This window comes from Rhinolophus sinicus, linkage group LG03 (genome assembly GCF_036562045.2).
Source record: "Rhinolophus sinicus isolate RSC01 linkage group LG03, ASM3656204v1, whole genome shotgun sequence".
In the NCBI taxonomy this organism is placed as follows: domain Eukaryota; kingdom Metazoa; phylum Chordata; class Mammalia; order Chiroptera; family Rhinolophidae; genus Rhinolophus; species Rhinolophus sinicus.
Genome location: NC_133753.1, coordinates 97,967,955 through 97,994,449, shown reverse-complemented (window position 1 = coordinate 97,994,449; position 26,495 = coordinate 97,967,955). Strand labels below are relative to the sequence as shown.

Here is a 26,495-nt window from a genome sequence, read left to right as displayed (position 1 = left end):
TACGGAGCAGGCACTGTTCCTGACACGGGACAGGGCAGTAGATTTCTTTTTTTTTTTCTTAAATATGTGCTTCCCTGGAGCTTAACACTCTGGTTATGACAGGCGAGGAGACAAGTAACATTTCTGTTAGGTCAGATGGTAGTGAGTGTTACGGAGACAAATAAAGCAGGGAAGGGAGGTAGGAAATATTGGATGGTTGGGTGAGGAGTAGCAGACAGACATTTCAGGCTCAGGTTGTAAGGGCCTGCAGGTCACTGTCGGTTTGAACTTTCACGGGGGTGAGATGGAGAGGCCCTGCGACCATAAGTAGAAGGAAGATATAATCAACTCAGGTTCCACGTGATCATTCTGGCTGCTGCTTAAAAGTAGCCTAGAGGCTGACAGAGGTGTTAAGAGGCTGTGATAAATTAGAGGTCATGGTGCTTGAGATGATGGAAGTGGCGGAAGGTGGTTAGTTTCTGAATCGATTCTGAAGGTGGAGCCTACAGATTGGATGTAGGGAATGAGAGAAAGAGAAGGTTGAGTGGCTCCAAGTCCTCTGGCCTGAGTGACTGGAAGGATGGAGGTGCCGTCACTGAGATGGGAAGACTCGGGGACGAGGTTTGGGGAGGAAGAACAGCTCAGCTAGAGGTGCTACTGGATATGCAGGCGGAAGTGCTGGCTGAGATGCAGATGAGTCTGGAGTTAAGTGAAGGGACCCACTCTGGAGTCACACGTGTGTAGGTGGTGTTTGAAGCCATAATGAGCCTGGAGAAGACATGTCCTAGGGAGAGAGAGTAGGAGGTAGAGAAGTTGTCAGACTGAGTTCTTTGTTTAGAAGTCAGAGTTGAGAGATCCGCGAAGGAGACAGGGAAGGAGAAGGAAAACAGGAGAGTCTGGTACCTGAAAGGCAGGTGAGGAGCGGAGGCTGTGATGAGTTGTGTCAGCAGCCACTCTAGCTTAGGTTCCAATGGAGACTGAGAAGCGACCGCTGGAGGTAGCGGTGTGGAAGCCCCCCAAGCTCTTGACAAGAGCAGTTGCAGGTGGAGTGCTGGGGGCCAAGTCTGATCGGGCGGGTTTGAGAGAACAGGGGAGACGTGGAAAGAACAAATATGGCCCAAACAAAGGGCCTTGCTGGGGGTCAGAGGGTGAGCTGGGGCCGGAGCCTGGGCCAGCACCAGTCTCCTAACTCTCAGGCCGGGTGGCCTGTGCTGAGTAAGGAAGCTGTGAGCCTCACTGAGAAATCGCCTTACTTGAGGCTGGGCTGGGGAGGGTGCCTGGTGTGGGTTCCCCTCTTGACATCTACCTGATGCCGGCTCCAGGCCGCTCTCTGGCTGCCCCAGAGGCTTCCCATGCCAGCTGCCTGAGGCAGACCTGAGGATGCGGCCCTTGAGTTTGCTCTGATTTCTGTGATTCGCATTTTAACCTCTTAGGCTGGTCACGACTTACATACTTGTTGAGATACCTGTTCTTATACTGACCCAGAGGCCTGGTTAGAGCAAAGAAGCCTTTTCAAATATCTGGGGGAAGTGATGGGTTCCCTCCCCATTCTTAAGGTTGGGCTGCAAGGAGGACCCATTTCCCTGAGAACAGTGGGAGAGGCCAGTGAGGGCTGACCCCGCCTCCCAGTGGACCCAGGGAGTTGGTCAGATTGCAAAGGTGGTGAGGGCTTTGTGGCTTGCGCAGCCCTGCACACCCAGCAGGGCCATGCTTCAGCCGGGGTGCGCCAGGGGGACGGGTCCATCGGGCTGACATGCCCTTGGTCTCGCCAGCACCCAGCCCAACCAAGCCTTGGAACTCCCGGGGCCTGAGTCCTGGCCCTTGGAGAGGCAGCGGGATGGTGCCTGGGTACTGGGCCCAGCCTGGGCTGCTCTCTGCTTCTAGGGATTTTCAGACGGCACTGTCTCCACCTGCAGATCTGCCCACTAGCCCTGTGGACCTGGTGATCAACTGCCTGGATTGCCCTGAGAACGCCTTTCTGCGGGACCAGCCCTGGTACAAGGCGGCCGTGGCCTGGGCCAACCAGAACCGGGCACCAGTGCTCAGCATAGACCCTCCTGTGCGTGAAGTTGAACAGGGCATCGATGCCAAGTGGTCACTGGCTCTGGGCCTGCCTCTGCCGCTGGGCGAGCACGCGGGCCGCGTCTACCTGTGTGACGTCGGCATTCCCCAGCAGGTGTTCCAGGAGGTGGGCATCAGCTACCACTCACCCTTTGGCTGCAAGTTTGTCATCCCACTGCACTCTGCCTAGAGGGGCTCTGGGCAGGCTGGACACTTAGTCCCCTGCTGCTCTTGACACTGAACTTGACAGCAAACGCCTTAAGATTGTGAAGCTTCATGAACCTTGTTAAATTTTTTATTTTGGGTTTGTTTCTTCCGTGAGAGAACAGATCATATTTAAAGCCAACCTGTCACCCGCCCTTAACCAGGAGAGGCTTTCCCTGGGTGTGCAGGGCGGGTGGCAGGCTGAGTGCGCAGTGGCTCCTGCGTGGCCAGCTGGGGCTTTGTTTACAGACACAGGCAGCTCACAGACTGTTTCAGGGTTACAGCCACAGCCTGGGCGAGCACCTTGCGGGCAGGGGCGGTCCTGTTTGGGGGCCTGTACTTGCTCTGTTTCAGAGCCTATGGCTTTGTCTCCCTCGCTCCTGCCTCCCGGTCCCCAGCTGGCAGCCCTTCCTCTATCGTGCACAGCCGGCCGCGCTGCAGCTGCCCACTAGAGGGCAGCTCGCACTCCCCATTCCTGAGAGCCAAGGCCTCCCCTGAGCCCCCCGAGTTCATTTGGGGGCTTTTGACCCTTTCTCCTGAGCTGATCCAAGTTTTATGCTGGGATTTTTTTCCAAAAGACCTTCCTCCTTTTCACTCCATCAGTCTGAGGGGCAGGGAAGGGGGTGGCATCAGGACGGTTTTGCTGTCCTGGGATTTTATACTGTTTTCCTGTTGTCTTCAGCACAGGTGGTGTAAGGTGTTACTGTAGAACCACACAGTGCCCATCTTGCCAGCAGTGCCCCCAAGCCCATCCCCTCAGCAGCTGGGGCCAGAGCCCTCAGGGTGCAGCTTTCACGTTCAGTATTGGGGAGGCCCCTGGGGGAGCCTGGTGCTGAGTCAGAGGAGGCTCCTGGTGCTTGTCCTAGGCCCCCCCCCTCGCCTGCACATGCCCCCACTGTTTGGTCCGCTCTGCCCTTGCCCTGCAGTGTCCTCTGTAGCTGTCCTCCCAGAGCAGGCGCATGTCCCTCCCCTGCCTGGGCTCCACCCCGGCTCGGTGTCCAGACTGAACCTTGTTGATCGTCCACTCTAGATGAGTAGGCTGGTGGCCAGCACCCGATCTGACGCCAGAATCGGGCTGGTTCTGGATGAGCTGGCGGGTGCGGCTCAGCCACAGAACACACTGCTGCTCCCGTCCCGGCACCATGCCCCGGACCGTCGCTGGCCGGGGGCCTGGAGTCTGGGAGTGGGAGCCGTGCCCTGGGGTCCCTGGAGTGGCTCTTGCAGAGGGCTAGTGCTTTCAAGCCTTTCCCAGGGCTTCGGGCTCCCCAGTTCTGGTTAAGGGGGTGAGTGGGAAGGCTCACCAAGGATCGTGGGCACGAGGTGGGTAGGCCTCATGTCACGGCCTCAGGCCGCCTGGCCCTTTCCTTAAGGAGCAGCCAGGACACGTGCAGCGGGTGGAGGGCTGGTCCCTCCTTCCTGCCCAGCCGCCCTCAGATGTTCAGTTGTGTCCAGCAGTGGGAGGCCTGAGACCAAGCCGCGCTGCGCTCCCTGAGCCTCCGCTTACCGTAACGAGGAGCAGTGCTGGGTGCCAGGCATTTCCGTAAGCAGCCCTTCAGGACGTCCTGGCTCCGACTGGGTGCAGTGGGAAACAAAGCGCGAAGAACCCTGGCCCGACTGCTTGCTCCTGAAGCCTCAGTGGCCCTGGGGTGATGGCCTTGTTGAGGGGCCACTGGGAGTTTGTGCCCAAGCCTTTTTCTCCCCTGGTGGCACTGGAGCCTCTTCCTGCCCTCAGCCTGGGCCTTCCCCAGTGGTATTCAAGTATGATTCCTCTACCTTTGGTCTTTTCAGGGGTGTCCTGCCCAGTGCCCAGTCCCCAAAGGGCCCCTCAAGACTCACTTATGCAGCTCTTGGGGAACCCAAACCAGCACTGAAATAAAGTTGAATGATGGAGTCCTGTGCTGTGTCAGTTCTGCTCTATGGGCTGCAGTGAGCGAGGACTAGGGCCCAGCGCTAGGCGCCCAGCCGGCCCCATGCCAACAGCCTTCAGGAAGCCATCGTTGGGGCACGTCCAACCTCAGGTCCCAGCCAGTGACTACAGCGGGCGGATAGACGAGAGCAGGAGCTGATGGGTAGAGCCTCGGGGCCTGGGCTGCCCAGCCCATCTTGTCACTGGTAGCCCTTCTGGGCCTGGCCCAGGTCACACTTAGCTCTCTACAGGCTGAACCGCTAAGAAAGACTTTATTAGGAAAGTAGGGAAGGGAGAAGGCAAGGAGCCTGGAGACGGACACACTGGTACCAGGGGTTACAAACAGTAAGAAACACTTTATTATAACTTTACAACATATAAATAGCTGGGGTCAAATCTGTGCTTCCTGGCAGCTGGGCGTCAGGTCTTCCCCCCCCCCCAGGTCCTCCCTCCCTCCCTCCCTTCACATTGCACTGTTCACTGGTGCTGGGGGCCGGGGGCCCAGGGGTGAGCAGCTGGAGCCAGGGGCCGGCCAGCCCAGGCCCGCCCCCTCGCGCGGTGGCTGTGCCTGTCATCTGCTGGGGTTGCGGCTGCTGTGGAAGGACCGTTCCTCAGGGGTCAGGCCAGCGAAGAAGGGGTGCAGCAGGGCCTCCGCCAGTGTGATGCGCTGGGCAGGGTCAAATTCTAGCATCCTGCGCATGAGGTCAAACAGCTGCACGTGCTCCACGGAGTCCTGGAGCATGTAACTCTGCTCGGGGAGGACACAGGCGCCTCAGTCAGTGATGGGGGCCACGGGGAGCCGTGCTGCGGGGCGCCTCCTGGACCACGCCTTTTGCTCTGACCTGCTCAGGCCACTGGGTGGCGTGCTGCCCTGGTGCCTCTGCCCCCACATGCAAAGTCCTGACGCATGGGTAGAAATCACCTCTGCGAAATTCACTGTCCGAGCCTCAAACGCAGTTGGCAGAGGCTTCCTGGCCACGTCTAGGTCTCCGCCCACCCAACCTCAGTCCTGCCTAGTTGTTCCCAAACTTGGGGGAATGGGGGGCAGGAAGCAGCAAGGTCTCTGATGGCTGGCTCATCTGGTGTTCCCCAATTACATTCATAGCCACCCTATGGGGAAGGGGAGGGGTTAAGGGCCCGTCAGGGGCAGTCTGCCAGCACCCAGCAGCCCCAGGTGCGGCCTCCCATAGAGCTGGAGGAGAGGCAGCTGTTAGCTGCCTGGCCTGTCTGCTGTGTGTGCCAGCGCCTTGGGGTCTCCTTGGCATAAGCTGGGCTGGGGGAAGCCAGAAACTGACCTTCAGAGGTTTGCAGTTCTCCTTCACATACCGGCCATCAGAGCTGTTCTCATCCCAAACCAGGCCCCCTTTGTAGAAATATTTCTGCTTCCTGGAAAGGAAGGGAGGGGGTCGAGTCTTGAGTGGGGGGGTAGGGAAGACAGTGGCAGCCTAGCCAGACAGGATCCTGGGCTGACCCAGCAAGGCAAGACGGTCTGGGCAGCAGGTCTGCCAGGCTGCTCGGGCGTCCAGGGAAGGCTGCTGGGAGCCCGCAGGAGCCAGAGAGCATTCCGCAAAGACTGTCTAGTAGCTTGTTCACCCACAGCCGAGATGGGAAAGGCCCCTGGGCCAGGACTCTGTACCTGGTTCGGTGGATCATGTGTGATGGGATGGGCCCCAGGATTTTCTCCATCATCACCAAATGCTCTCGGTTTTCGTGGGTCTGGAATGTCAGGAATAGGACAAGCGGAGGTTAGTACCAGCTGAGACCCTTCAAGAGTGGGACAAAAAGGTGGGCAAGTGCCTTCCCAGCCTCTGATGTGGTGGCGGCCTGCTAACCTGTTCCCAGAACATAACCAACCCTAGCCCACGTCACCCCTACACGTGCTGTGCCCCCGTCTCGAATGCTCCCTCTCCGGCCCCAGCCCTCCGTCTTCGCTGGCTGACTGCCCCAGCTCCCCTGCCCTCTTCCTCCCCGAGCACCTACAACCTTCAGGAGTCTGAGTCTCACAACATGCTGGTTGGCAGGCCCTGCAGGGGCTCCCACAGCCACCCCCCTCCCCCCGTGGGCTGCCAGCCAGAGGATCGTGTTGGGGGGGTGGAGCAGTGGGGGGCGCCGTACCTGGAAGAGTGTGAAGCCCCGGTAGTACTCGAAGAGAATACAGCCGATGCTCCAGACGTCGCAGGGTTGTGCCCAGCCCAGCTCTGAAGCGACATGGGGGGGCTGCGTCAGCCCTGGCTCCAGCCCAGGGCGCGGGCAGCTGCCACACGGGCTGGCAGGACTCACGCCCAAACCCCCGACGCCGACCCCAGTGGCGGGCCGGCCAGCGCTCACCGAGGATCACCTCCGGGGGCCGGTAGTGCCGCGTGGCCACGATGGTCGTGTGGTGCTCGTGGTCAAACGTGGCGCTGCCGAAGTCCGCCACGCGGATGCTGGTGTTCTTCACCGACTTCTCCTCGCAGCTCTGCCAAGGGAAGGCGGCGGTCAGGGCCGCCCGGGGCCAGCCTGGCCGGACGGGGCCTCCCTCCCACCAGTACCTTGTGCTCGTTGTAGAGAGTTTCAAACTCGGAATTCACAAACAGGATGTTCTCTGGCTTCAAGTCCGTGTGGGTCAGTTGGTTCTCATGGAGAACTGCGGGGGAGGAAGGGAGCAGACTGAGCCCGGCTCCCTCCCTGGCTCCTGCCAGGGCCCCGGACAGGCTTTAAAAGGGGGACAGGGCAGCTTTCCATTCAAAATATTCTCCTCCTCAGCCTGTCTGTCACCAAAGCTGCAACGTTAGCCTTGGGGTGCAGCCCTCTCCCTCACACTGGCTACAGTAGTTGCAGCGCCAGGAGCAAAAATGAAACGCAGGTCCCCTTCCTCAGAAATTAAGAACGTTAAGCAGGTGGCAACAAAGCTTTAAAGCCAGCACAGGGCCACCCATGAAACCAGCCCTGCCTCTCACTTCTCGCCCTGAGCAGGGGTCCTGTCTGTTTCCTCCGAGCTCTGGCCCACCAGTGATGGCACCCTGCCACGCCTTTCTTCCAGTCTCTAGGCACCCATCTGGCACTGTAGGCCCTCAGAGCAGTGTGGGCCACCTGTCCCCAGCACAGGCCGTCCTCCACCAGGAATCAGCACGCGGCACACTCTGGCCCGTCAATGAGCTGCTCGTCTCGCTGTCCCCTGCATCTACGCACACCTGCTCTAGGTCCCCACTCGTCCCCAGGGGCCGGCGGTCTTGCTCCAGCCACCACAAATCCTGCAGTGTTGGGCACGGCTACCACCAAGTACGTGGCAGACAGATGGAAAGTGGTAGCTGGACAGGGCTCTGTGTGGGGGCAGGAACTGGCGGTGGGATCTCCCAGGTCCCTTGGACCTTTTCATCCTTTGCAGGAAAGTGCTAGCAGGATTGGTGGCCAGGAGAATTCTAGAGCAGCTGTTTTCTCGCTTCCTGAGGGCCTGGGGCAGAGGCGGGCTCCGCAGGCCCCTGGAGGAGCTGCAGCCTCTCCATCCACAGATTCGTACCGGGAGGCCTGGTACACGAGGCTCAGAACACTTAACAGCGCGAGCAGGAACAGGGAGACGCGCCTACCAGGTGACTTTCCTGCTGGTATGTGGCCGCCCCGCCCCACGCTGCATCCCAGGGCTACACTCACATCGAAGGGCGTGGCAGAGCTGGTAGGCCATGTGCCGGACGTGTGGCAGGGGGTAAGGCTGGAAGTTATTCTCCTTCAGGAACTCGAAGGTGTTCTTGCCCAGCAACTCAAAGGCGATGCACATGTGACCGTGGAAGTTGAACCAGTCGGACATCAAGACACACAGGCTGGGGGAGAAGAATGGGGCCTCAGGCTCTGTGCTGGGGGCTGGCTGCCCCAGCCCCTGCCTCCGAGAAAGCCAGTGCCTACTCCCTCCCAGGCTACTCGGTCACACTCCAGGATGCAGAAACACACGAAGAATCAGGTAGCAGCAAGAGCACATCCTCCACCAGCCATCACCCAAATCGACTCAGAACAAGCACTGAGCTTCCGGTTGTGACGTAGGGGGCATTCTGCCTCACCTACTTGTAATACGGGCATGACCCCTCCCCTGCGTCTTCAAGAAAGATGGAAGAACAGCGGGGTACTCCACAGGACTAGCAGTGCCTTTCCCAACTCCCTCCGCGCAGCTTTCTGAGTCTATGTGGTGCTTGGAGGCGAGGCCGTGCTTGGCATCTATCTATGTACCAAAGGTGGCTCTCCTTTGGGTGTCTGGCTGTGCAAGAGCCCCAAGCAGCTTCCGGTTTATATTCTCCTGATGCCCACCACACCCAGGGCCCACTGCACACATGCAGGGCTGGGAGGCCTGCCTCAGGACTCAGAGCTGGTCGTGCTGGAGCCTGGACTGAACTCCAGAGGCTCCTTCCTCAGGACACACTCGCCCAACTCCCCGGCTCTGGGTGCAGGGCGCAGGCACGGTGCCCCCAGGTGAGAGGACACTGCTCAGCCCCGAGGGCCGAGGCAGCCAGGCTGCAGGGCGCGGGTCCCAGTGAAAGCGGCCCCCCCCCCGAGCCGACACTCACAACTTGTTCTCCTTGTCCTTCTCCTTGATCTTTTTGAGGACGTTGATTTCTAGCCGGGCGGCCTCCCGGTACTTGCCCACGTTGCGGATGATCTTCAGGGCGACCTGAGACTTCCCTCTGGCACCGGGGAAGAAGCAGAGAGTCTCATGAGAAGCTGCTCAGCTCGTCCCCCACCCCCCCCACCCCAACCCAGCAACTCCTGGCAGCCATCCCTCAGGACTCAGGAACAGGGCCTGCCTGGAGGGGCGCAGACATGTAACACCCAGCTTGTCCCGCGTGACCCCAGGCTCCACCCTTCTGACGGCAAGCTGCCTTGGCCCCTGCGCCAGCCACAGGCTGTTATGCTCTCAGTCACTGCCAGCTCCTGGGCAGACTGGGCAGAGTAGCAGGGCCTGTCCTGCTGACCAACACCGGCCCGAGCTCCCTCGGTGACCCACCCTGTAGGCCAGTCGGCCCTGCCCTGCCAGGCGTCCCCCCCACACACCCCTTTCAGCACCACCTAGCCTTCCTGAGCACATCTGCCAAGTCTGGGCAAACGGCCTCCCTGGGGTGGGGGTTCCAGGACGGAGTGAAGGCCTGGCAAGAGGATAAGGGTGCCAGGGCTGGGGGCCGCCCACATGGACCAAGGATAGCTCCCTGGCCACACCCCCTCCGCCCCACCTGCCCGCCCACCAGCCACGGCATTTATCAGACACCATGAAGTGCCAGGAACCCTTGTTCAGTGTCCAGTGAGGATTTTAATAATTCCTGCTCTACGCGTACCCCCGGCCCCACCCCAGAGGTCACTTGAAATATGCCAGCAGAGAAGGTAACCTACGGAGTGCTGGAAGGGACAGCCCGAGTTCAGATGCTGGGAGGGGACTGCAGCGAGCAGCTCTGGGCCACAGGGAGCAGCCTCGGAGGCCACTGGGAGGCTGGCCTTGGTGCCTGAGGAAAGGCCACAGGCCAGAGGGCAGAGGCATCTTCTAGAGAATACCCTGCTTTTCTCTCCCAGTCCCATTTTTCCAGATTTTCAGGGCAGAAAGGAACGCAGAGGAAAGGCCACCAGCCTCCTCCTAGAACAGGCTCTCTCACTGGCATTCCCGGCCTCAGCAGGGAGGAGTCCATCGCCTCCACAGGCAGCCCGCTCGCGTCAGGGCGGGACGGCTCTGAGGAGAAGGCCCTTCCTCTGGCTGCGATGAATCTCGCCTCTTAGCTGACTCCCTCTGCAACCCCTGAAGGTCCCGAGCCCTGTGCCCGCCCCTTCGTGAGTTCACAGGCTGATGTTCCCTCGAGGTACTCAGAGGGCTTAGCTGTCCTGTGTGTCACAGTGAAGTCTACCTATCCCTGTGCCCACTGGTCCCAACTCTAACCTCTTGGGTCCAAGGGTGTTTAAATGGGAACCGAGAGCCGGGGGGGCTTCCCCTCAGTCACCATCACTACTGTATCTTGGGGTCCCATGACCACTGGACTGCTGGGTCTAACTGTCCTCTCCAAGCACCTCCGAATGTGGGAGCCCCACAGCTTCATTCAACAGCCATGGGCTAGGGGCAAACCCTGAGATGTTTCATCTCTAAACGAGCGGAAGAGACACGTACGGGCAGCATGTGGCTCCACAGAGACAAGCACTTTGCAGCGAAAGCGCCAAAGCAATGAGCGCGCCGTTAAGGCAGGGAGCGTGGCTCCCAGGGGTGGCGCCAGCCTGAGAGGAGGGCCAGGGGGACACTGCTCAGCCGGGGAGGAGCAGGTGCCCAGCAGCACCCCAGCATACAGAAGGACCCCCGCTCTACCTGACTACACCCACCCCAGCCACACTGGAGGCGGCAGCGGCCTGCCTGATGAGAAAGCCCAGGGTGGCGTGTCGGCCCCACACAGCCTCGCAGGCAGACCTCTAGGGGGTGGGGACTCATGCCCGCTCAGGCCAGGCCCTCACTGTGAGCCCAGGAAGCAGGGCCAGCCCCTGGAGGTGGCCGTGGCCGTTCTGGTAGCCACACCACTCTGGGGAAGTGGGGAAACGGGCAGCAGTGCGTGGGCAGGCATCCACATGCCTCTGGGAGCCCAGGGTTTCTCCCTATTCAGGGGATCAGCAAAACCCTAACACATGCAGGTCAGAAGCCTGCTCCGGTGCCACGCTTCAGAAAGAAAGAGGTTAAGCTCTGACTGCCACAGCTTGAAGCACCGCAGGCCAGCTCTTCCCAGGAAGCTCGCTCACCTGGCATGGTCCAGGCACTCCACCACTTTGCCAAAGGTGCCTTCGCCCAGGTTCCCCACAATCTCATCTAGGAGAGAAAAGAAGCGGGGCGTGAGGGTCTGGAAGACAGAGGGTTGGCAGCTCCTGCAAGTTCACAGCATTCAAATTCTCAAAAACAAGGTTTCTCTCTCACTGCTACACTCTTAAAAACAGAAGTTGCTAGCGTTTGTGTCATTCAGGCAATTACTGGTGGCCCCGCTAAGGCACCACGCGCACTAGAGGCCCCTCCGGGCAGGAGAGGGCTGCTCTAACAGGGGGGAGAAAGTAGAGAGGTAAAGTTTTACGAAAGGTGGCTGTACATCGCTCTTGGAGCCAATCGCCGATCCGGCACACCAGGTGGCCCTCCTTGTCATCTTCCACACTCCGGCTGCTGCGCTTACTGCTCTGTTGGCTTCTCTGCATGCACCGCCCCCCGAAACGCCATCCGACCAATCGCATGGTAGGCGGTTCCGATTGACAGATTGAGGTGTCAGTCAAAGGCAGAGGTGGAGACGGTGAGGAGCCGGTGGGTTGGTTGGTTGGTTGGATTTTCCAGATCCCAGCATTTCATAAGGCACACAGCATATATAACGATAGGGATATTGCAAGGGACACGTCAAGACACAAACTGACTTCAAAAACAGAAAAGTAAAAACAGCTACAGGTATGTAAGAAAACTCGGACATTATCTAAGAGAAAGACGCCGCAAATGCTCAGAAAGATGACCAGCCTCTGCTGCCGGGGGCCGGGCCGGCCGAGCGGGGAGCCACAGCCCTGACTCCCTCCTCCAGCGAGTGTCCCCCTCCCGGCCCTCCCGCGACGCTTCAGCCAGGGTGAAGACGCAGTGCAAACGGCGCAAGATGGTAGCTGGTCCAGCCTGGGTCTGATCACCCAGAATGGTGGAGGCCACTCCGGCTTCAGCTGCAGAATGCCCAGCCTGTCCTTGCCAGCCTGTTTGCCCACACAGCCCTGCAGGTACCCGACAACTGCCACTCAGAGCCGAGCTGCTACCCTAGATGTGGCAGACTGAACATCACCACCGGAAACGGCCTTCCGTCAGCAACCCTGATGCCACCAGCCTCAAGCGGGCACGGAGCCCAGGATCCTCTGGGCTGGTCGACCTCCAGGCCTCCTACCACGATGGCCCACACAGGCCCCAACCAGCTCCTGCCCTGGCCGTGGCACCCGTGCTACTCACAGGCCAGGCCCATCCTGAGCCTCACGATGACAGAAAGCACCAAAAAGAGAAGCAGAGCCACAGACCTGCGCTGCCCTCCTGCGGCAGTGGGCAGAGGCCACCGGGTCATGCTGGGCGCTTGCGGTCAACCCACAGCCCAAGCCACTCAAACATGTCACCGGAGAACTAGGCAGAGAAGAGGCCTGGCCCCTCCACGGGTCCGCCACTCCTCAGGGGCCTCATGGCTGGCAGGAGGGAGTGAGGATGGGAAGAGGAATGGGGAGGAGAAGACAACACATAACCTCAGAGACACACACTGGGCCTTCCTTCCCGGAGGCCCATTTAGCACCGTCAGACCATCTGTAGAGTGCGGTGTGGGCTCCCGGTCTCGGCAGAGATGCAGCTATACAACCCTGCTGCTAGGAACACCGCCAGGCCCTGCTCTGGGCATGTGGCCTGCCCCTGCACAAGGCTTGGGGCTGCAGGTCTTTCTGTCATTGCTTTACATGTCCCATCACATAGGCAGCTTGTCTTCTCGCCTTGACTGCCCCTCCTGTGAAGAGGACCTGGCTGGAGGTCCGCAGGGAGCTCCCAGTCTGAGCTGACTGACAGGCAGCCCCTCCCCGACCCTCCGGGCCTTCGGGGAGGGCTGTGGAGGTGAGACTGCAGACGTAGGTGATTCCACACCAGTCAGAGCACTCAGCTACGTGCGAAGGCCAGCTCTCGGGGGCAGGACCAGGTCACAGAGCTCCAGACCACACACCAGCACCCCTATCAGGATCCCTACGAAGTGTCCCCGGCCACGTGCACCCATGCAGCCTGTGCCCGGAGCACTGTGAGACACAAGCCGGCCGGGGGCCAGCCAGCGCCGCAACCAGAGCCCCTACAGCCGCCACTGCCAATGGGTCAGAAGAAAGAGGAGCCGGGCCTTCTGCTCGGGCCTGGGCCTGGACCAGACGACACGTAGACACACACACACACGCACGCACGCACAGCAGATGCACGTGCTCAGGGCTGGCTGTACTCACCCAGACCAGCCAGCCTGAGAGAGGGCTAGAAAGAGAGAGGCCGCGGAGCCCCAGCCAGCACACTCTGGCACTACTCACCGAGGAGGCGCTGCTACAAGACCTGGTGCGGCGTTTGTGGCAGTGGTGCGCATGCTTGCGGGCCCGGTACGGCTCCCTCTCCCGTGACCGCCGGCGATGGTGGGAACGTGACGATCCGTAGCAGTCCTCGCCAAAGGATGGGCTCCGCTCTTCACACCGGTATGTGTCGCTGTCACGGCGCTCCCGGTATCGCCGCTGGTAGGGCAGGCGGTCATGGCTGCCAAGAGGGCGATGGGGACACTGGTCAGATGGGGCTCTTCCTCCCACCAGCCACGTTCCTGCTACCAGGCAAGAAGCACGTGGTGGGCTTCCCGCAAAGAACTCACAAGGACAGCCTGCTAGAGCAGAGGGACCCCGAAGAGGGAAGTTGGGGGGGGTGAAGCCCCACCTCCAGAACCTCAGCACTGACAGCACCCAGCCAGTGCCAAAGGAGGCAGAGCCCTGGGGAAGGTGCGCAGGTGGAGCGTCTCCGAGGATTCCAGTGCCCCAGAGCTCCCTATGGTCTGGGGGCTGAGACAGCACCAGGGAACCTACCTCTGGAAAGGGCTGAGGTTATATTTTGAATCCCTACTGAGGAAGGTTACAGGGGAGGTGCTGGCCAAGAAAATGGGGGAATGTGTAGGGAAGACAGAAAGAAGGGGCAGCAAGGACGGCAGCGAACACAGGGGCTGGGGAATACAGGCGAGATGGGGAAGAGCCCAAAGAGGACAGGGCAGCGACCTCAGTGCAGCCAGCAGAGGCCGTCGTCCCCTGAAGGAGCCGGGGGCTGTCCCCACGCTGCACACTGTCTCCCCAGCCCGACCTCGTGCCCTCTCACCTTCTGGACCGAGATCTCCGGGGCGGAGGCTCCCTTCGAGACGGGTACCGAAGTCTCCCTTCATGCTCCCGACTGTAAGACCTCCTCCTTTTCCATCGGTAGCTCAGGTACGGGTCTGGCTCAGGGGAGCGATATCGCTTACAGTGATGCATCTAGGCCACAAGAAATGGAAAGTCCTGCTAAACATGCAGCCAGCCACCTCCAGCCACTGGGCAGCCGAGGCACTCCTGAAGAAGGGGCCCTTTGTTCTGTTTGAGGGCAGCCCCTCCCAGAGGTTTATGAAGTGAAGAACTCTGAGGTCACACTGGTCAAAGAGCAGACAATGGGTAACACCCTTCTCTGCCAGAGAACAAACAAACAGCTGCCTCCCCAGCCCAGCATCCAGGGCCTGGTGGCCTGAGCACTGGGGGAGCCAGGCAAGCCAGTACCAGGTGCTGAGGCTGAACGCAGGGGGGCTGGGGGGGCACCATCACAGGACACAGGGGGGCCCCGTGTGCTCAATTCCCTCCTGCTGGTCTGTGGGGGCCTATGAAGTGCCTGCTCTGTCAAGTCAGAGGCCAGAGTCAGACAACTGCAGGCAAGGTGCCAACACACAGGACCAAGGGCTGAACGCGCTCAAGCTGAGAAGCCCAGTTGCGTGAGGAGGCCCTGAATTGGACTCCACTTCAGGGAGCAAGGACCACAAGCTGGGGTGAGGAGCGACAGGCAGAGATGAGAAGACCAGCTCTTGGAGAAAGAGGTGAACGGGATCTCACAGACATTGAGCACACATGGGGTTCTGGCCAGCCCCTACTGGTCCATACTGGGCTCAGCACCATAGAGACGCCAGGCTCCTCAGAGCAGCCAAATACCTTGCCTGATGCCCATTTAGCACCGTCAGACCATCTGTAGAGCCTTGACAGGCCGTGCCTCACCTCTACCCAACAGTACCACTACTCTCCCCTGTCCGATCCCCTGCTCCAGGACCCTTCTGCTGTGCCCATCTCAGGCTGGTATGTTCGGGGAGACAGGCCACAAGAGCCCACCTCACTATCCCTGCTCGATGGGGACTTACATCCACTACAGGAAATTGCCAGGCTGGATCACCCCCAGCTGAGAAAGAGAGCTGTGTGAGGCCAGCTCCCCGTCCCACCCACTGCCTCCATGGGAAGGCTGGGCGAGAGACGGTGGCCAGCCTTACTCCCAACCCTTCACCAAGCCACAGCAAACCTCCAACAGTGGTCAGTCCTGGGCTTGCCTGACCAAGCACATTTTGGACAAACCCACTGAGGCTGCCCCATCTCATCAGAAGGGTCTGTCAGAAGAGCAGAACAGAACAGTTCCCCTTGGAGGAGCAGGGCAGTGAGGCATATCTGACCAAACCCCTGGGAATTTCTCCATGATCCTGAGAAAGTCACTGCCCTCAATTGCCCCACAAACAGGTGTCTCCCCTTGTCTACCTGGAAGTCCAGGCCCAGCAATCCTTGGAGATAAATACTATGTAAGGTCACTGCCACTGCACCTCAAGTACTTAGACTAGTGTTGTGTTGATCGTCAGCTGACTAATGTTTCACTGTTTTCCTACAATTACCCTGTGTCAGGTGCCCAAGCTATGGAATAAAGGCAGTATCTCACATTTCATTAAGTGACACAAACACAGGCCCTGCCCAACCTAACCCGGCAGACAAAGCAACAGAGCTGGAGGACATGGTCAAAGACTAGAAGATTCTTACGTTCACATTAGAGAACAGCTTCAGTCAGATAGATGTCAGTCTGAGTTCTGGCACTGTCACTCCTAGCTGTGTGCCTTTAGGCACATTAGTAAAGTACTCTTGTCTTCAGCTTCCTCTTGCAACAGGGGAATGGTAATCTTAAATGTTGTGTGAGGACTGGATTCCGTCACTCCTTAAATGACATGCCTAGCACATGCCTTCACGTCACACGCCTCGCCCCGTCTGGGCCCACGAGAGACACTGAAGGCAGCTTTTCCTTAACAACATTATAAAGGTTCCAGGCAACACCTCTGGGTCTGTGTTAAATGCCTTCATGGCATGAAGGACATTTACTGAGTCCCTTCCAAGGGACCATGCAGGAGAGTGCTCTGGGTAGAAAACCCTGAACTAAATCCCAGTGCTGCCACTTACTGGTCTGGTGACCAAGTCACTCTAGGCCTTGGTTACCACACCTGGAAAATGGAGACAACGACACCTCCCCACCAAGTTGGCAAAGGAGATGACAAACTATAAAGTACCATACACAAGGCAATCGCAGAGAAAATCACCTCTCCTTGAACACAGTCTAGGCAGGTGCAGTAGTGGGGCTATCTGATGCCCCTCATTATCTTCCCTGCCAGGGCTCTAGGGCCCATTTCTCATCAACTATCTCTGATTCTGACACCCCAGCAAATGGGTTGTTTAAAGAAGAAGCAAGAAGCTGACGGCCACAATTATGCTCCAAAAGGCTCTACTCTGCACAACTAAGAAAAAGGTAATGTGAAGGAAACCGGGCAGGGGATGCCAGCTTTGCTCTGAGCTCAGGCCTCGTCGGCTTCTCATCTGCTGTTCCTGGCCAGAGAACTGGACCGACAAGAAGAGCAGCCAGCCAGGTCAGCGGCTGCTCTCCCGGATCCCAGCCACCCGAGCGCCCCATGGTTATTTTTGGCTGACGCTGCTCCACCACTGCAATCTCAAACCTGCCACCTTGCAAGCCGCCACCGCCGGGTGAAACGCTCCTCCTTTTCAAGGGCATGGAGGAGGGAAGCTGGAAGGCTGCCAACTCCGCCTCGACGGGGGCCTGGCTCAGGCAGTTTCCACCCCAGCTCCACACCGGGGCACCCACACCCGGAACTAAAGCACAGAGACTCCCGGACCGGGAGCAGCCCGGGCATTTGTACTGTCAGCTCGGCCTGGCCCCTCCCCCGGGCCGGAGCGGCTCCATCATCACAACAAAACATGCGGGGCCCTGTGGCCCTCGCTCGCGCCCCTTCCTGACGCCCGGGGTCCCAAAGATCTGAGCCCCGTTCCCCGTAACCGCCGCCAATGGCGGCGAGGGGAAGACCCGGGGGGCAGCGGGAACGCCAGGCAGGGCCAGAATCAAACTCCAAGGCGCGCGGGGAGGAGGAGCCTGCGGACCGAGCCGCGAGCCGAGGGTGGGGAGGGGTCTGAAGGCCCCTCCAGGAGAGCCGAGGGAGTACCAGACCCCACTCCGCGGGCAGGTGCGGGGCCAAAACCGGGTCCCTGCAGGGGGCTCAGAGGCTGCTCAGGCTCGGATTCCCGGCACCAAGGGGTCGAGAGGTTGGGGTCTGCGGTGACCGCCCTCCCGGGGAGAAGCGGCGGGTCAGGGGTGAGAGGTCGGGGCCGCGGCCTGAGGTGGCCGAGGAGGAGAAAGAAAGAGAGTAGGCCGAGACCGACGCCGGAGCCTGGGGACCAGCAGCCAGCGCCCCCACCCCGCCGACTCACCCCCGCCGCAGCCCCCGGGGGCCCGGGACTACACTCACCGTCTCCCAGGCTCAGGCTGCGGCTAGGCCCCACTCCCCGCTCGGAGCGCCTCTTCCGCTTCCGGCTCCAGCCTCCGCCCGCGGCGACCCCGCCCCGCGCGTGACGCAGCGGTCGCCAGCCCTGCTTGGTGGCCTGGCCGCTCTAGCTCCCGACTCGAAGGCTCTGGGCGACCCGCCTTCTCCGCCCGGTCGGTGCGGCCTCGGTGGAGACTGGTTCCGCGAGGGCCGAGGCGACGCCTCAGGCCCGCCCCCCGCCGCGTCGCGACGCACGTAGGCCCGAAGACGCGACTGGGGCGCCGTCCCCGGCCGGCGGGCACTGGGAGCGGAAGGGTGAAGTCGCGACCTGGTCGGAGCGCTCCGCCCGCTCTGCCACCACGACTCCGCCCGCGCCCGCCCGCCAGCCCCCGCCTGCGCGCAGGGAGGAGGGCATTGTTGCGCGGTCGCCTCGGTGGAGAGCCGGCGGGGCTCGAGCTCCTGTCCGGCCCCGGGCGGAGGGCGCCAGAGACGGCCGAGGTCTGTGCACCGAGGCTCGTGAAGGCGGTCGCGACTCTCGCTTACGTGAAAGAAGCAAACAAGACCACATTCTCTTTGTGTGGGGGGGGCGGTAAAGCTGTGGCGGCACGCCCAGCGCCGGGGGCACGCGGAGCGGCTTGTGGGGGACGCCCGAGAGCCCCGTGGGCGGGGTCTCCTTTTCCGTGAGCACCGCCGGGAGCGCACAAACTTGTTTCTCAGTTACTAGACCCCACGCCCTGCTGCGGTTGGGCCCCCCTGACCATTTCTCCTCGGAGTTACTCGACGACCACTGGATCAACAAATCCCTCCCACCTACTGTCCCGTGCTTGGAGCGGGATAACGACGCCCCATTTTACAGATAAAACCGAGGTTGGGCCCTTTAGGAGACCTCATGGTTTGTGAGCGTGCACGGCCCCCAGCTTCCGCTGGCGTTGTTCAGCGAAGCCCGCGGGAGGGCCCCCTAATGGCTCCCTCGCCACGCCAGGGCTGGAACGCGCGGGGAGAGGCGTCCCTCCAGGCCCCGCCCCTCCCCTAGCCACGCCGCGGGGGCAGCCAGGGTTTCCCCGGCCCCGCCCATGCCGCGCCTCCCCAGTGAGAACTGGGCACGCCCCCGATGCGAGACGCAGTGTCCCCGCCCTTGCAGGCGCAGTCTGAGCCGTTGCTTCCGCTGCGGGGTTGCGGCGGTCCCTCAAGTCCTACGTGTCTGGCTCCCCCTTAAACGGGTCTCACGGCATCGCTTGAGGGACTGCTTGGTACCCCAAATCTGTTAGCTTCACCACCTCCACCCGCAGTAAAAACGGGGCACTCAAGACCTGTTCCCGGTCCCCTGCCAACCAAGAACACCCGCCCCCATCACAGAGATTCCGGAGCTGCGGCAGTCCCGCCTGCCCGCCCCTAGGCTCCACCTCTTTAGCACGCTGCCTGGTGCCAGGTGTGAGTTGCTGTTCTTGCCCGGGCCCAGTGCTTGGCCTGTGGCCGCGGCCACACCCGCCGAGTTTCATCTCGGTGTCATCCGCTCAGTCGAGGTGGGAGGACTCTGGGGTGCCTCCTCCTCCCACCACTGTGTGGCTGCGGTTTCCATGGCTCCTGGAAGCCAGGGCCGCGAGAGCAGAGGAGCTCAGAGATGCTCCTGTCCTCAGCCCTGCCTCGGGCGCCGGGTTCTGAGGGCTTCCCACCAGCCCTCACACCACAGAGAACCCAGGAGTCCCTGCCTCCCGGTAACGAAGCTGCTGTCCCATTTTCTAAAGTGGAATGGGAGCCATGTCCCAGCTCCCTCGCCAAAATCTGCGGTCCAGCAGCTGTTGTCCCTGAGATTCTATCAGAACTTCATTCTTTTGTCTCTTAATTCCTAAAAGAACTCACCTAGTAGAAAGAGGCAGAGTATCCAGCACGTGGAAAAATCCTGCCCTGAGATAATCTGGGTAAATCCATCCACCATGACCCGACTCTTCCACCTCCTTTCTCCAAGGCTGGACCGAGACCCGGGAGCTCCGTGGGGGCCACCTTCAGAGAAGGCTGGCTGCACATTCTCTGCCCCTCAGGCCCAAGCTCTTTTTCCAGGGCTCACCCCTGAGGGTACCAGGGCGGAGGATGGCAGCATGATTCAGTGGCACCAGGGCGATGCCGTGCATCCTGCCTTCAGCCACTTGTGCCCGCAGCAACTCACACACCTCTTTACGTCCCATTTGCCCCCCCCCCCCCCCCCCCGCTTGCTGGCTTAGCTCACCACCCCCTCCAGCCCCCAGCTTCACTGATCCCTTCCTTCCTCGTCCTGCTGCTCTCGCTCTCTCTTCTGTCTGCCACGTCCATCTTTACCTTCTCTGAGGGCAGGTAATTCACCTTCAAGCCTCAACCCCAGGGTCACCTCTCTGGACAATCTGGCTCCCTTCCCTGTGTTCCCATGGCACCTGGTACCTGTGCTGTCTTCTGTGCCAGCTCCACAAGCTCAACAACCTGGCAGACCATGAGCCCCTCCAAAACCAAGCCAAGCAGCGCTTGGGGTCCCTGTAAGGGCTGGGGCTGCCCATGGCGAGTTCCTATTTCTAAGTGGGAAAACAGAGCACCCAGCCAGAGTGGGGTCCTCTTGGTTCCTTTTGGAGAGACCTTGTGTGGTGGTGAATCCCGGGGAGAGAGCTTGGAGGGGGCTGCAAGAACCAGGGCCTGGAGTCGGGAGAGGAGAGAGTCAAGGTGTCTAGAGGAGAAGGCCTGGTGGTTATGGTGCCATCCTGAGTAGGGAGCAGCTCTGGGAATGTGAGGAGTGCACAGGTCAGTTGGCATGGGTGGGCTCAGCCCAGTGAACCCTCTCCTCAATGGATACCCTCTTCTCGTGCCCACACAGAGCAGGGGGAAGGTACCTGGTGCCTGGGGTGTGGGTAGGGAGACAGTGGTAGGATCTTGAGGCCCAAAGTGGGTGGGAATAAGGAGGAATAGGGTGGGAGGCAGCCCCTGTCTACCCCATGAGTTCCCTCACCAAGCTGGTAGGGCATGAAGGTCAGGGTCCCCATCTCACCGCTGGAGCTGTAGAAGCCAGAGGTGTCAGAGCAGTGACATAATTCAAGGGCTTCTGACTCCCCACAGAGCAAAACTACCATGTCCCCTAAATGTTCCCCTGACCCTGACATTTGCAGACTCCCACACTGGGGAGGGGAGAAGAAGGCGTGGAGCCCACTTCAAAATGGGCTGACTCCCCACATGGCCTGGGGCAACTGGTGCCCTCTTCTGAGCTTCAGCCCCACTGCCCCAGACTGGAAGGCCCGAATGAGCTTGCTGGTCAGCGAGTGGCTGGGCCACAGTCAGCACCACAGCTCATGGAAACTTGGGCCTGAGAATTGTGTAGCGGAGTTGAGGCTGGTGTTTATTTGAAATCTGAATTACTAGAGAAATCTGGGCCAAGAGGCTGAGGATTGAAGGGTTTAAGTGCCTGCTCAGCCCAGGGCCTCAGCTTCCAGATCAGAGGGGCCTCAGGCTGGTGCTCTGGAAGGGCAGGCCAGCCTCAGCTCCAGGCTTTCCTGTCCGTCCTGCTCTCAGGACCCACCGAGGCAGAGCCCCATGGACCTGGTGCAGGCCCTTCCTCTGTCCCTGGCACTCTTGTCACTTCTGGTCACTAGACTGTGCCTGCCCACGCAGCTGCACTGAAGGGTACAGGTGAGCATGGGGAAGGGAGGCACAGCAGCCCCTGGGACCCAGGCCATAGCCTGGCAGGAGCTCAGAGAGAGCCGGGAACTGGAAGGCGTCAGAGAAGGACCTGTGGGTGTGGCTCGCCGCGGGCTGAGCTGGCCGCTGCAGGCTGAGCTGGCCGCCGCCTGTGGGTAGCACGCAGGCCCTGTTGGAGCCAGCACAGACACTCGGCGGGGCCCGTCTTCTCCCCCTGACCTTCCTTGTTTGTCCACAGCCCTAGGGAGGTTCCCTGAGCTAGCAAAGTCGCCTTACCAGGCTGAAAGCTCCCAAACGCTCAGAGCTGGCACCCACATCACATGTCATGTTCTCAGGAAGGAGGCTTGTCAGTCTGGAGCATCCACAGGAGACAGGAATTGAGTCTCCAACAGGCTGCCATATGCAGTGCTGAACACTGTCATCTCTGTGAATGGTGCCCCCTGGAGGTGTGTAGTATGTTGCCTGGTGTATCTAGGGGCACTGGATAGAGACAAAGGAAAGGTCAGGGTCTCTGTGGCTCCCAGAGAGAGGCAGAGGGAGGGAGGGAGATGGTTTTAGCTCAATGCACAGAAGAATTTCCCTAGAAGCCCAGTTGCCCCTGGTGAAAGCTGCAATCCCCAGGGAGAGAGAGGGCTATGCAAGCTGAGGCTTCTAGGGAAGGTAACCAGAATCTCTGCCCCACGTCAGTGTGGACAGCGCCACCGTGTGATACCCTAGATACCCAAGCCTATGCTGACCTGGGGGTCTCCACCCACAGCTGACCCTCCTCGAGCCCCTGATCCCTGGGGTGATTGACAAGCTGTCTCCTCATGCTTGCCCGCGCTCTAGCATTCCATGACAGCATCTCTGATCTTCCTGGAGCTCCAAAGCCATCAGCAGTTGGGGTGGAGAAGTGAAGTGTCTCAGGTCCAGCTGAAGGAAGAGGGATGCACATCTGGAGCCTGTAGTGATAACAACTGGGCAGCCCCTCAGAGCTGTGTGGTGCCATCTCTTATGTACAAGCCAGGGCACATGTTCATGCAGGACTCTCACATGCAGCCACTTGGAGAGGGGCTACCCCAGGGGGGCTCTGGGCCAAGGGGCTGTCAGCGGAGCCTCTGGCTGGGCTTATCACAGCTGGTGGAGCAGACAGGACCTCATGATAAAAGCTGCCCTCTGCAGGGGCCCGATGCTGTCTTCAGCCCTTCTCCCAGCAGGTGGAATGCTCCGTGGCCCCCCTGGAGCAGGAGAGGCACCAGCTGTAGGGACCCCAGGGACAGAAGGAGTGGAGGAGGCCAGAACAGGACGTAGAAGACAAGTGAGGCTGCCGGCCAATGGGGGAGGGGTGGCGTGGGGGGTGATGTGCAGACAATCTCTAATGCCCCCAGGATCTTGCCACTAAAGGCAGAAATGGAAAAGGCCCAGAAGTGTGTGGACCAGATGAGCTGACAGCCCCTTGGTCCAGAGCCCCCCTGGGGTAGCCCCTCTCCAAGTGGTTGCATGGCAGAGCCCTGAATACTGGCCCTGCCGTATACTTCATTTTCTGGTCCTCATTCCTGGAGCAGTCCCCGGGGAAGGAGGGCAGCGCAGGGGCTTCTGTTCGGCCCAGAGGGGACCCATCTGGGGAGACTGCAGTCATCCAGCTGACTTCCCTCCTGGTTCAGATGGGAAAACAGAGCCCACAGGGTAAGGAAAAGCTTGTTCAGGGTCATAACAGTACAGTCTGGAGGCCTGGAGGCGACCCAGGTCCTGGACTGAGTGTTTCTGTAGGAGATGCTGGTGCCAGGCCTGCAGAGCCAGGAGCAGAGCTGGGATGGGAACTGAGGAGTCTCTGTGCGAGCCTCTGAGACCCCTGCCAGGCTCAGGACACGACCTCCCTGCAGGAGTGGCTGATGCTCACCCAAGTGGGTCCAGACAGCTGGCAGGGTGGGCCCCACAGGTAACCCAAGGCACCAACTGAGTGAGCCGGGCTGTGCCCACCTGTGCCGGGGGTGGAGAATGCGGGAGCCTGGGCCCTGTCCTTGGGAGATTCTGAAGTTGGGTGTGGGGCTCTTGGGACACCATGGCAAAGAGAATGACCAGGAGCGACAGACTGGAGCAGGGCCACACAGCACAGCTCCAGCAGGCACCGTTCACTTTGGAAGCCCTGAAACAGCGCCCTCTGCTGGTGCGCAGCCAGGTGCTGTCCCGCCTTAAAACCTGGGGCGTGGAGAAACCTGTGTGTGCCCTGGAAGGTGGGGGCGGGGCTTACAGGGGCCTTCTGAAAGAATGGAGTCCCAGAGGATGAGATCAGGAGCTCTGGGAGGAGGCCTGGGGGCTAGCTTGAGCAGACAGATCCCAGCCAGGTGCTCCCTGCAGCCTTGGTGGAGGGAAGCCATGACTGAGTGGAGTGGGGGTCTTCACAGGTGAACAAGAGCCTCTCAGGAGAGCTGAGCCAGAACCACCAGCGACTAGAGGTCTGACGTGTTGCAAGGCCACATACAGGCCCTGGAGGCAGAGCACACCAGCCACTTAGAGAGAAGTCGGTGCTGCTAGTAGTGCTGGGGGTGGCCCCTGGCCAGGAAGCCAGGTAAATGGCTGCTTGGGCCCACCCCTCAAAGTGCCGAAACTAGGCTTGGGTGGGTATCCCTGAGATGGTCCTGTGGGCAGGCCAGCCTCTGTCACCAAACCCTGAATCACATGGCCAAAGCCAGATGCCCTTCCCCAGGTGTCAACAGTCCTGGTTGTCCCATTCTGGCTCTTCTATGGGAGCATGTGGGAATCCCTTCAGCTTCAGCAAGCCCTGTCTCCCCTATGCTTGGCTGAGCCCGTCCTGCTGGCCCAGGGCTAGGATTGGGAGAGGTGAGATCACCTTAGCTGCTGAGCTCGTCAGAATGCCGAGGAGTGGAGCTGCCTAGGACAGAGGGCTGTGTGCAGGGAGCCGTGGAAGAGGTCGCCTGCCCTAGTCCCTGTCCCAGCCAACAAGACTCAGTAAGGATATCCATGCACCTTGGAAAGATCTTTGATAGTGGGGTAGGGCCATCTAGCGCCCATGCTGTGTTCACACTGCCCCATCTCTACTAGCACACTCCAGGTCCAGGAGGCACGAGTGCCCCCCAGGAAGAGCTAGAGGAAGAATCACATCCCAGGCTTTGTGAGAAGGTGGCTGAGTACTGGAAGGCACGCTGGCACCAGGTGGCATTGCCTTGAAATTTAAAGAGGAGGAGCTGCAGAGACAGGCTGAGGCCTAGCTCCGTGCTCTCCCCACTCTCTCCCCACTGCCCTGTCTTTCCTACTGCAAGCCAGTTAGTCTCTCACCCTTCTAAGGATGCTTTACTCCCCACTTCCTCCCCTTCTTCTGCCTCTTCCTCATAATGCCCCATCATCCATGCATTCATTCAGCATGCATTCCCGGTGTATCTACTGTATGTCTGACCCTCTTCCTTGCACAAGAGAACCAAATTTGGATCAGACCACTCCTCATCCCCAAAGCTTATGGTTTGGGGCCACCAATCATCGAACTGGCAATTACAATTTAACATGCCTGATGAGAAGAGAGCCATATAGGAGCAGATAGGAAGGTTTCCTGCCCCACAGAGGGGTTTCTGAGCCTCTGAACCTTACTGAAGGGTGAACAGGCATCTTCCAGGAGTGAAGGAACAAAGGGCATTTTTGCAAGAGGGAAGAGCATGGAGGGGGCTTTTGTACACAGTCCCTGAACAAAATGAGAAGTGGAGTGGGTGAGGGGGTCACTGTGAAACGTGGGACACGGGCCAGAGCAAGGGCTCAACGTCCTAGGCACTGCCCACCTTACTTCAACTCGAGCTTGGTGACTGCCTCTCCTGGCCAGTGTCCTGGACAAATGTATGTGCACAGGCAGACAAGACAGATGGACACACACACGCACAAGATGCACATCAGACACCCAGAGACACAGAGATACAGACACCAAGGAGACAGCTTGGAGCCAGGGGGATGTAGACTTGGAAGGACCCAGGATGGCATCATGCTCTGCCGCAGAGGTCCCCACAGGAGCTAGCCTGTTGCTCTGGCTGGAAAGGGTAGGCACGGTCTCGGCAGCCCTGCTTAGCTGGCTTCATAAAAGATGGAGTTGGTCTCAATCGGTGTCTCTCAAATGGCTCCAGAGCTGTGCTCTAAGAAGGCTGTTAGCTCCTCAAGAAAGCGGAGTTCCAATGCACACGTGTACGGAAAACAGTCTCCGTTTTTGTCTGCTTCTCAGCCCATCCCTTTGAGGATCGGACGTTGTCTCCACCGGGTCTGGAGGGGGCTCTGCCCTTATGGGTTGTGCACTCTAGTCAAGTAGACCCCAACCTCACGGGGACAATGTCAGCGAGAAGGCAGGGCCCACCCTGACCTAGGGCTGGGCCCTCAGGTCCCTGGAAGGAGGTGGCACCAGGTGAACCCTATGCAAACACCCAAAACCAGTGCAAACTTGTGCCCCAACTCTAGGGCCTTCCACCCTTTGCCCCTTAGGGACTGCCCAGGCAATTTCTCCTCTTTCTCCAGTTCCTGGGGAAGCCTGCCCAGGATTCACCTTCTGTGAGCAAGTGGGCACCCCCAGGCCCTGGGCCTGTCCACGAGGGAGGCGGAAGAAGGGGAAAAATGAAGTACAAATTGTCAGTTATAAAAAACAGTGACGGGGATGTGAAAGTACAGCATGGGGCATATAGTCAATGATATGGTAATAACTATATATGGTGTAAGATGGGTACTAGACTTACTGAGGTGAGCATCTTGTAAGGTAAGTGTTAATAGATATCTAATCACTATGTTGTATACCTGAAACTAATATATATCAACTGTAATTGGTACTGGGCTTAAATCCTGTCTCCACATTATACTAGCTGTGTGACCTTGGGCAAGTTACTCAACCTTTCTGGGTCTCATCTGGAAACAAATGAGAACAGTAACAGTTCTCCCCCAACAGCTGGCTGTGAGGGTTAAATTGGACAAGGCCTTTAAGAGGCTCAGTGCTGTGTGGGTGCATAGCACGTGGTCATGAAATGTCAGTTACTATTATTGCATGCTTTGTGCTGCTGCAGGCATGGCTGCTCTGAGGCGAAAGTCCCCTTCTAAATCAGGGTCCCTTTGGGGCCAGCGAGCTGCCACGTGGGGTTTCATCCTACTCACCCTTTGTATTAGTTTGCTGGGGCTGCCATAACCACGTACCACAAAGTGGGGGGCTGCAACAACAGCACCTGTCTCCTAGTTCTGGAGGCTGGAGTCTGAGAGTGAGCTGTAGGCCGGGCTGGCTCCTCCTGAGGGCTTCCAGGAGGTTGGTTCCTGCCTGGCCCACCTCCTGGTGGCTGCTGCCAGTCTGTGCCGCGTCCTTTGCTTGTAGCTGCATCACCCCGTTTCTGCCTCCAGGCTCACTAGGCGCTTCC

The 26,495-nt window shown here is 59.7% G+C and overlaps 2 protein-coding genes across 3 annotated transcripts in view; one reads left to right on the top strand and one right to left on the bottom strand.

Moving 5' to 3' along the window:
* The window catches only part of EDC3 (enhancer of mRNA decapping 3), a 49,429-nt gene extending 45,295 nt beyond the window's left edge, over positions 1-4,134 (top strand). For both annotated transcript variants that reach the window (XM_019751003.2, XM_019751002.2), the window contains one exon: positions 1,896-4,134. In XM_019751003.2, the coding sequence (XP_019606562.2) occupies positions 1,896-2,230 (335 nt within the window). In that variant the 3' untranslated portion in view covers positions 2,231-4,134. The remainder of the gene's footprint in view (positions 1-1,895) is intronic.
* A 355-nt stretch (positions 4,135-4,489) lies between these two features.
* Positions 4,490-18,171, bottom strand: CLK3 (CDC like kinase 3). The gene is given in 17 exon segments (XM_019750998.2): positions 4,490-4,898; positions 5,446-5,536; positions 5,787-5,866; positions 6,266-6,348; positions 6,479-6,608; positions 6,682-6,776; positions 7,781-7,947; positions 8,683-8,799; positions 10,874-10,940; positions 11,212-11,308; positions 13,175-13,391; positions 13,992-14,143; positions 17,467-17,585; positions 17,588-17,659; positions 17,662-17,757; positions 17,760-17,847; positions 17,849-18,171. Coding segments are annotated over 17 exon segments (2,049 nt in total). The 5' UTR covers positions 18,050-18,171; the 3' UTR covers positions 4,490-4,721.
* Between the last annotated feature and the right edge of the window lie 8,324 nt (positions 18,172-26,495).